At 40.2% G+C, this 9,399-nt stretch overlaps 1 protein-coding gene across 11 annotated transcripts in view; it reads right to left on the bottom strand.

Moving 5' to 3' along the window:
* Positions 1-6,490: 6,490 nt before the first annotated feature.
* Positions 6,491-9,399, bottom strand: part of MPDZ (multiple PDZ domain crumbs cell polarity complex component) — a 161,861-nt gene continuing 158,952 nt past the window's right edge. For all 11 annotated transcript variants that reach the window (XM_047830066.1, XM_047830068.1, XM_047830069.1 and 8 more), the window contains 2 exons: positions 8,830-8,953; positions 6,491-7,043 (listed from right to left, as the gene is read on the bottom strand). In XM_047830066.1, coding sequence (XP_047686022.1) covers positions 6,897-7,043; positions 8,830-8,953 — 271 coding nt within the window. In that variant the 3' untranslated portion in view covers positions 6,491-6,896. The remainder of the gene's footprint in view (positions 7,044-8,829; positions 8,954-9,399) is intronic.

Genomic DNA, 9,399 nt, shown 5'->3' with positions numbered 1-9,399 from the left:
TTATTAATCCTGAGATTAAAAGATGAAGAAATTATATGCTCCTTGGCCTAAAAAACCCTCCACTCTTTTTCTGTTCTTTCCCCCGACTTTTTTTAAAGGTGGGCCAGGGTCCTTTATCATACAGTGAATGGCACCAGATCTCCTGTTTCGGTGGAAACAATGTCTGAAGAAGGGTAGATTGTCCTTTTATTTTTAGAATGTGAGTAACAAATACATATCTGATCGTAAGGGAAATAATAGGTATGTATACAAATTTCATAAAGGCGTTTAAAAAACCACTGTGAAGCTAAAACTAGAAGATGCTGGGTGTCCTTTTAACTGCATAGGTATCCACTGGCCACAAAAGAAAGCTCATGAAAATTCACATTCCTTAAATGCAGAGAACTCACAGTTAAGTTTTAAAAAAGTTCAGGGGCGCCTGGGTGGCTCAGTCGGTTGAGCGTCCGACTTCAACTCAGGTCACGATCTCGCAGTCCGGGAGTTCGAGCCCTGGCCCCGCGTCTGGCTCTGGGCTGATGGCTCGGAGCCTGGAGCCTGCTCCCAATTCTGTGTCTCCCTCTCTCTCTGCCCCTCCCCCGTTCGTGCTCTGTCTCTCTCTGTCTCAAAAATAAACGTTAAAAAAATAAAAAAAAAAAAAATTAAAAAGTTCAGTGACGTCTCTGAAACACCCATAGCAAAACATATTGTCTATATACTTCATCATACTGACATATTTTCAAGAGTAGCTAGCTACTTCTTAAAATGTTGAACGTTTATTAATATCTGAGCGATGACTGGCCGATCAAGTAAACCTATTGAATATTCAATTAGTAAATTTATCTTTTGAACGAACGTGTAGCCAATAAAATGTAAACTTAAGTACCGCCTTGCTGGTTTGAGAGCAATCCTTTCTTATGGGACATATATTTTTATATTCACAGAAAGGAAAAAGATCATGACTGTGAGGAAGGACTTATTTTTTAAATTAGGTAAATATTTCACTATTTCATTTCACTTACAGAATCGCCTTTTTTCCTTAAAAAAGAAGGATGTCAGGTTGCGTTGCCTCACTCCAAACTTGTCTGGTGCCAGTGAAGGAACATATTTTATACTCAGTTGAGAGATTTTTTATCAGTGCACTTAAAGGCAGTGGGGTGCGTCATTAGGTATGCCTGCCATCTGCATAGCCCTCCAGGTGCAAGAGGCATTAGCCTTATTTAATATTACCACAGCATTAATTTTACTTCATTAATTTATGTCATTTGTCCTTTATTTCAAACTCGGATTGCCAAAATAAAAGCACTGGAGGTGATGACCCAACCCCAGTGTTAGAGCCTTATAAAGAAAATTTTAACCTCGTTAACAAGAATACTCTTAAGAACAGGAATTGACTGGCTTGCTTTCACATTTTAAAAAAGGAGCCTATAGACAAAGACACCTATGGGGTAGGTGGCGCTGATGAGGCTCTAGAAAATACTGAATTACATAATGAAAAACATTTTCTTTCAGTTCCTTTAAGAAAAGAGTTTCCACTGAATTATTACTACCATTCCGACATTTGCCATTCTCCCTTTCTAGCAAAGCGAGCAGGCCTTCCGACCTTAGGTAGGCAAGAGTATCTTGACAGAATTTAATAATGTAGTTTTTGCTTGTAGTTACTTTATATTGATGGCAAATGATAACAGTTTTCTGTTTAAAGTACTGACACGTGGGGCGCCTGGGTGGTTCAGTCGACTGAGCGTCCAAACGTTGATTTTGGCTCAGGTCATGATCTCAGGGTTGTGGGATTCAGCCCTTCGTCGGGCTCAGCATGGGCTCTCTCTCTCCCTCTGCCCCTCTCCCCCGCTCAGGCTCTCTCTCTAAAAATAAATAAATAAACAAACAAAGTGCTGAGATGCATTTAAGTTAAAAATTGGTCTATATTTAAAAAAGAATATTTAGTAATTAACAGGAGAGTTATATGAGGATATGGAAATTATGGGTTGTATGACAACTGAAATTTCAGCGTTAAGTTGATTTGCACCCAACTTTAGAAGAAAAAGACAAGATTACACAAAAATGAAAACTGGAGGCTATTTAAGAAAGTTTTTAATTTTTTTTTTTTAACATTTATTTATTTTTGAGACAGAGAGAGACAGAGCATGAACGGGGGAGGGGCAGAGAGAGAGGGAGACACAGAATCGGAAGCAGGCTCCAGGCTCTGAGCCATCAGCCCAGAGCCTGACGCGGGGCTCGAACTCACGGACCGCGAGATCCTGACCTGAGCCGAAGTCAGACGCTCAACCGACTGAGCCACCCAGGCGCCCCAGAAAGTTTTTAAATTTATATTGCTCTGTGTCTACCAGGATATAACACACATGTACAACTATCACCATTTCTTGAGAGATTATCCCGTGGACAGTGTCGATGCTTTATATACAGTTATCTCTTTGAATTTTCCAAAGCAAGGTCAATCTTGTTCCTTTGGGGTAATGAAGTTTGGGGGAGTGGAACTCTGAATGTCAAATATTTCAGGGTAGACTCAGGTGAAAAAGAAATATTATGATTTCCAGTACATCAATAAGAAAAGAAATGAGAGAAAAAGTATGTTTTCCAAGGGTAAGTGTGCTTGTTCCTGAAACTATGTCCACAAGTAAAGAGGAGGAGGGTGGGGGAGGGAAGGAGAAGGGATCACAAAGTATTCCCAAAGGACACACCCTCTGAAAAAATGCCCAGTGTCAAAGGAACAAGTTGAAGCTCCCCCCAGAAGCTGCCTAAAGCAGTCTTTCCACGGTGGTACTTGTAGAAACTTCTAGAAACATTTTTAGTGAGAAAATTCTGAGATCATTCCCACAGATATGCCTCCTTTTGGACAGAATTCTTTTTTTTAAGGGCCTATGATTAAATTTTCAGTACTTCACCTCTAAGCGCAATTCTGAGACAAATAATGCAATTTTTTTTTCTAATTGACACCAAAATGAGCTATGTGGACTACCTACCTGTATTTTGAAAGGGAAAAGCAACGGCAATAACACAAAAGTCACTTTTAAAACATTTGCTCTGCCTAGTTTTCATGCACTTTCATTTAGAAAATTTCTTGCCGCTGATCATTTTTTTTTCCTCTTGAGGTAACAGAGGCCAATCCCGCCTTACAAATAACTCTCTTTAGAAAGGGGCAATGTTAAACGTTAGTTCCCCGTAGACAAAGCTGAGGACCGTCTTTGCACAAATCGAATGCATTCCAGAATACCTGTCACTGACATGAAACAACACACCGGGGCTGCTGAAAGCAGGTGATGATAGTTCTGACATTCCCACACCTAGGCCCAAAAAAAGGGCTATTTACTCCTGTCTCCCTGCAGGCGTCCTTTCAACTCCTCTATTCACTGGCCTGAGATAAGAACAAAGGCACTAAATCACACATGCCACGCCATTCTCAGACGACAGGCTCCCTGGCCAGATACAAGACAACCTCTACAGTTACACCTCCAGCAAGGAAGGGCTCCAGTTGCCTCGCCAAACCAATCAAAATCTGCTTTACCAAGATGCCCAGAAACACAACAAGAACGTGTCCTCTTACGTTTCGTGGCTTGTAAGGTTGGTTTTCATGCTTCCAACTTGATCACCGTTCTGATGTATGGAGCCCACGGACGTGCCACACCACATTGCTACTCCTGCCGCTACATACCGTTGGTGCCGAAATTAAACACATCGTTGTTATTACTCTTGTCACGGTTATAGTTATTGTTATCGCCGCCATCATCATCTTGTTGGGGGGGGGGTCACGAAGAACACCAGGAATGTGTGGTGTTCTCCCGTGTGACTTAATCACGCAAGCGATTATATTGCACCTACGATGCGCTATCTGCCATCTTGAGTGTAGGTAACATCAACACTATAACGTTCAAGTCCTCAGACTCTTTGTTCACTTTGTTCCTTCACTACAGAGAACTCTTGCTCTTAGATCTACAGAAAATAATAGAGGAAGCGTAAGCCTTTTCACTTTTCTCCAGTGCTGATGAATCTATATTCCCCTCGGTCTTTCTCTTCTTCCTCCCCTCTTCCTCCCTCCCTCCTCTTTCATGTGCTGACTCTGTTAATTAGTAGGTTTCAGGAGGGGTGTTTTTCCTCAGTGTTTATATATCCCTACAGTGGCATACCCCGTTTCTTCTTTTTTTTTTTTAGTATTTTGTTTTTGAGAGAGAGAGAGAGAGAGAGAGAGAGAGTGGGGTGGAGGGAAGAGAGAGAGGGGGACAGAAGATCCCAAGCACTGACACTGACAACAGGGAATCTGATGTGGGGCTCAAACTCGGGAATGGAACCCCGAGATCATGACCTGAGCCAAAGTAAAGAAGCTCAACCGACTGAGCCACGCAGCCTCCCTCCACTTTCTTTTTTTGCATCTAGCCTGTAAAACAATATTAATACTGTGAAATGAGTCATGACCTATGATTTAATCATGCGTGTGCTCAACCAACAGGTGCAGTGCACCTCCTGTTCCCAGGTCCAGTGACAGCAGCCATGAATGTAAAAACATCGAAGACACTCATTATTAGTGCCCGAGGGCCTCCATGGCAAAGTACCACAAACTGGGTGGATTAGAACAACAGAAATTTATTCCTCCACAGACCTGGAGGCCAGAAGTCTGGATTCAAGGTGTCAATAGGGCACCGCTTCCCTTTGAAGACCTCAGAAATGCATCCTTCCTTGCCTCTTCCAGCTTCTGGTAGCCCCCAAGGTGGTCTCTGGCTTGTTTCTTGTCCCATCTTTACATGGCCTTCCTCCCCTATGTCTGTGTGTCTCTCTATGGCAGTAAGGATTTAGGGCCCGCTGTAATTCAGCACGGTCTCAACTAGCTGTATCTGCAAAGACCCTATTTCCAAATGAGATCATGTTCTGGGGCTCCTTGTAGCCACGAATTGTGGGGAGACACAACTCAGGCAAGTACAGACACATACCAGGGACTGTTCTCCTTGGGGTGCCCCACATATTTACTCAAATGTTCATGTGGTTGGTTAAGTTGCTCCCCTAGAGTCTAGCATGAAGTGTGGGAGAAGAATACCTCCTGGATTGCTGGTGGTGTGTGTGGCTTCGTCCATCCTGTGTAAGAACCACGGAATTCTTACATGTTAGCACTAGATGCACGCTTTGAGATAAGATAACCCATCATTTTACAGATAAGGTGAGTCAGACAGAATGCACACGTTCATTAGCTAATTGGGGACAGAACTAGCAGAACAGACGTTCCTCAATTCCTTCCTCAGTGTTCAACCAGACTTTTCATGTCTATTAATATAAATAACTTCCATTAGGACTTTTTCCATCTGAACTCACTTTAGCTCGTGACTACCCCCAAGAACAATTATAGTCTTACCACATTAATACAGCACCTCAGAAAAAATACAGAGGCAGGACACGTCTCTTTCCACCATGCTGTCTGTCTTCCACCACTCCGGGAGGAGTCTATGGATCTGCAGTATTAGTAAAAATTCTGGATGTAAAAAACATGGGGCTTTTCATAATGATGTTGTCCAAACTTCCTCTGATTGTAACTATGGACACCATATGTTCAGTTAGACAGGATAAAAACCCATTTTAAATTGTAAATCTTGAACAATATAATGAAGCTTTTTCCCAGTAAAAAGAACAGACAAAAACTACGCCTGTTTCTTTCTTCATGCACCATGAAACTTCTTATTTATTCACTCCAATTCTGCATTTACACAAAAGTGCTGTAATAAAATATCTGTACACTACTTCTGTTACAAATATAGATAATATTTAAAGTGACTTCATATATTCTAATGTAGGAGTTTCACGCTCTAAAATGGGAATGAACACATGATAATTCCTCACCAGTTGTCTCAATAAACAGCTCCATCTGTTTCCCTTAGTCTTAAACTATTGTATTATAAGATGTTAATATAAGGCAATGAAATGAAGTTATGTTAATCCCCTTAATTTTTCTATCAATTTACTAATGGCACACAACCAAAATAATTACTAACACATTGCTTTTTTCTCTGTCATTAAGATTAATAGTAATTGAAAACCAATTGCACAGTGCGCTAACACATTTTTAGCGTTGCATCGGTTACAACCAGCATTAAAGATTCTGAGAGACGTCTATGTTCCTCCGTGGTCAGCTTGGCCGCGTTCTAGAGAAACTACAGTCAATAGTGGGTGGCATCACCACTGTACTTACAGAAACATGAAAATATTTTATCACAGGTCAAAAATAAAAATGAACATCAAGATTTGCATCAAACATTTTCTTTACAAACTTAGGGACACTGCTTCATTTAACTGCTACTTACTCAATCTTAGAAACCCATTTTAGGATAAAATGTATATGTGTATTTTAAAGGTGAGGAGATGCAATTTTTCTATAATATTCAATATTGTAACTACTGAGAGTATTTTTAAAGATTTTCCAATGGAAAAACTGTTTAATTTCCTTTTTTATTTAGCAATGGGGAGAGGAGTTGGACTGACAAAATGAGGCATTTTTTATGACACTTGAGATTTCTTCTTTATTTTGTATTTTTATTCTTACCCTAATTTATTAAAGCCATTTCTCTTAGGTTAGCTTTAGACTATTTTTTTCTCTACTAACCAGTTCAGCGTATCGCATTTTCTGCACATGTGATGACAAGTCGTCAGACATCTTTACAAAGAAAGGCTGGATTTACCTATGCACACAGTCCTTCTCTTTAAGTGTACGTTCACAAGATCCAAGGAGAAAGGCAAAATGACACTAGGTGGTAAGAGAATCATTTCCACACGAGAAAAACAAATTTAGATGGTACTTCCCCCAACCAGAGTTTTGAAGAGCCTGCTGAAGACCGCATGGGGAAAGGCGTCCACAAGACCCATTCTCTCCACGGTGTGGGAGGTGAGCGAGGGGTTGGTTGAGTTGGCTCAACTCTGCAGTACAGTCAGGAGAGAACCATCAAGGTGACAGTTCCTTTTGTCCGCTTAAGGATGGCAACAGCTTCTTCATGGGTCACCCCTTCCAGACTCTGCCCATTGACAGCAATGATCTGATCACCCCTTTTGAGACGCCCATCTTCCGACGCTGCTCCCTGCAATTATAAAGCAGACTTGTTTGCTTCTCAAAAAATGCTGCCTCGCAGCTACACAACAGAAAAAGATCTAAACAAGAATGTAAATTGCTCTGCATGTACACACACATTGCTCTCGAAGCTCCATGGGTGCTCCACAGCCATTAAGCAATGATGAACATACACAAAGGAGGTCTTGCTCCTGCATGGTTTTAACACTGAGATTCCAATTTTAGAGAGAATTTAGCAGTCAACAGATTAGTTGGATGGTTTTTGGCTGTTCAGCACAGCAGTTGGTGGGAAATCAAATTAATAAAGAATATTTGGGAATCTGCCTGGCAGCAATGATTTCATAGAATCCAGGATTTTTCATCCTGTCAAGAAGGCCTACAGAAGACGACAAAGGATTAGATACGAACAAAAGCAGCTTTACAGGACAAGGGCATCAGGCCACGGAGCCCAAAGGTCTACAGGAGCAGAAAGCCCGTATGCATGTTGACAAGGACTAGGCAGGATGCAAGTCCTACTAATTCTAAATGTAATTCTTTCTGGGGCTTTGAATAGGCCGCTCAAGCTGCTGGTTCTTTACTTCCTGAGGGTATGTGCAGTCTTCGCATTTCTTATGGGCCTTAAATGATTAAGATGAAACACAGACACTGCCGTTTGAAAAAGAATCCCATCTTAAGGCATGCTTACAGTAGGCAATTATGCAATTAAATATAAGATTAAAAATATGGAAAAGTTAATGAGGAATCCATAATGATGAAATTCTTAAAATATGTTCTAACTAGCATGCCTTAAATAAATTGTTCCCAGGCTGAGGAAAAGGACTGCATGAGTCTTCTATTCACTGACAAATGCTGTTTGTATTTTTGGACATACCAATGGCTTTTAAAAAAATCTCGTAAATTAAGCCTATAACTAGGTTGCTGTAGATACAGCGCTTTAAATTGGTTAAAAATAATAATTCTTTTTCAAAATAATGGAATAAAACCTCCACATGTAGGCACTTTAAAGGACTATAGCGCTAACCTAAAGCAGCATCAAATTGTTCGATAGGTTGCCCATAAGGATTGCTCCTTTGCACTGTAAAATCTTGAGATTCCAGATTTTCTCCGTAGGAAATTGTGTCCAATTTTGTAGCTCCTGAAGAAAATGTCTCAAGATCGAATTAATAATAATTATGTGGGTTTGGATTATTTTAAACAGCACCAACGTTGTGATAAACTTATTCTCAACATCCTTAAATCAGAACACTTACTGTATATACAACTATATACACTTTTTTAAGAAATCGAATCCCCGGGCTACAAATAGCTGATTTACTGTAGGTGTAGCTACAGTAACAGGTTAGATATTATTGAATCTGTGTAGCTATTTTATGTACTTTCCTGTGTCTATTTAGTATTTCACAACAACAAAAAAAGTGCAAAGAAAAATAAATGCCAGCCCTCTACAGCATACATATTTAAAATGTCCCATTTTCAAAAGACATTCAATCATAGGCGACCTGTTTTCAAAGGACAAAAAAATCAGGTCTTACTGTCTAAAGTTCATTAATATTTTTATTGCATGTTGTCAAGAGTTCCCATGGAATTTCAATTTGAGCCTCTTTTCCTTTAAACATAACTAAGCCTCAAATTGGACAAAAATATTTAATGACCTGTTCCTGAAGGGAGTTCCAAAAGAAAATGATCAACTGTTAACCATTTGGCGTTACCTCAGGCCATAAACTAATAAGCCAGCTGCTGACCACTATTAATGAATGTTTAGGGGGGAAGGGGGAGGTTGACATTTGCAAGCTTACCTTCGCAAACACTGTTTTAACATAAATGGGTAAGTCTCCATGAGGGCTGCCATATCCTCCTACTATACTGAAGCCTAAGCCATCTGGTCCTCGGTCTAGTGTAATAGATTTACACTGAGGAGGCCTACAGCACATGGAAGGAAAAAAAAGGGTTTTCTGATTTTCAAAATCAAATCTGTAAGTTATGGATTATGTGACATCCACCTAGAACCAGGAAAATTCTCTGTGCTACTGACAACGAGTATATTGCGGGTATTTTGGGGATGCTTAAACTGTCAGTGCATGCCGGTCTCAGTATTTTAAATTTACATAATCTGCCAAAATCCTACTTAACACACCCTAATTCTATTACTCATCTAAAGTTCCCTTATACTAACATGTTCATGACATGATCCCCCTGCATGCATGCACATTCTTTTTCCCATTTATCTAAAGGGAGATGGCTTAAAGTACAGAGGACTATCGTGGAAAAGGCATAAACATCAGTATTCCCAAGCTCAGAGAAAAAAATCGATTTCTAACAATGTAGAGGCTGCATCAAATTATTTAAAAGACTTTAAGATGTTCCTC

This window comes from Prionailurus viverrinus, chromosome D4 (genome assembly GCF_022837055.1).
Source record: "Prionailurus viverrinus isolate Anna chromosome D4, UM_Priviv_1.0, whole genome shotgun sequence".
In the NCBI taxonomy this organism is placed as follows: domain Eukaryota; kingdom Metazoa; phylum Chordata; class Mammalia; order Carnivora; family Felidae; genus Prionailurus; species Prionailurus viverrinus.
Note: the sequence above shows the minus strand (reverse complement) of the source record. Positions and strands in the feature narration are given on the sequence as shown.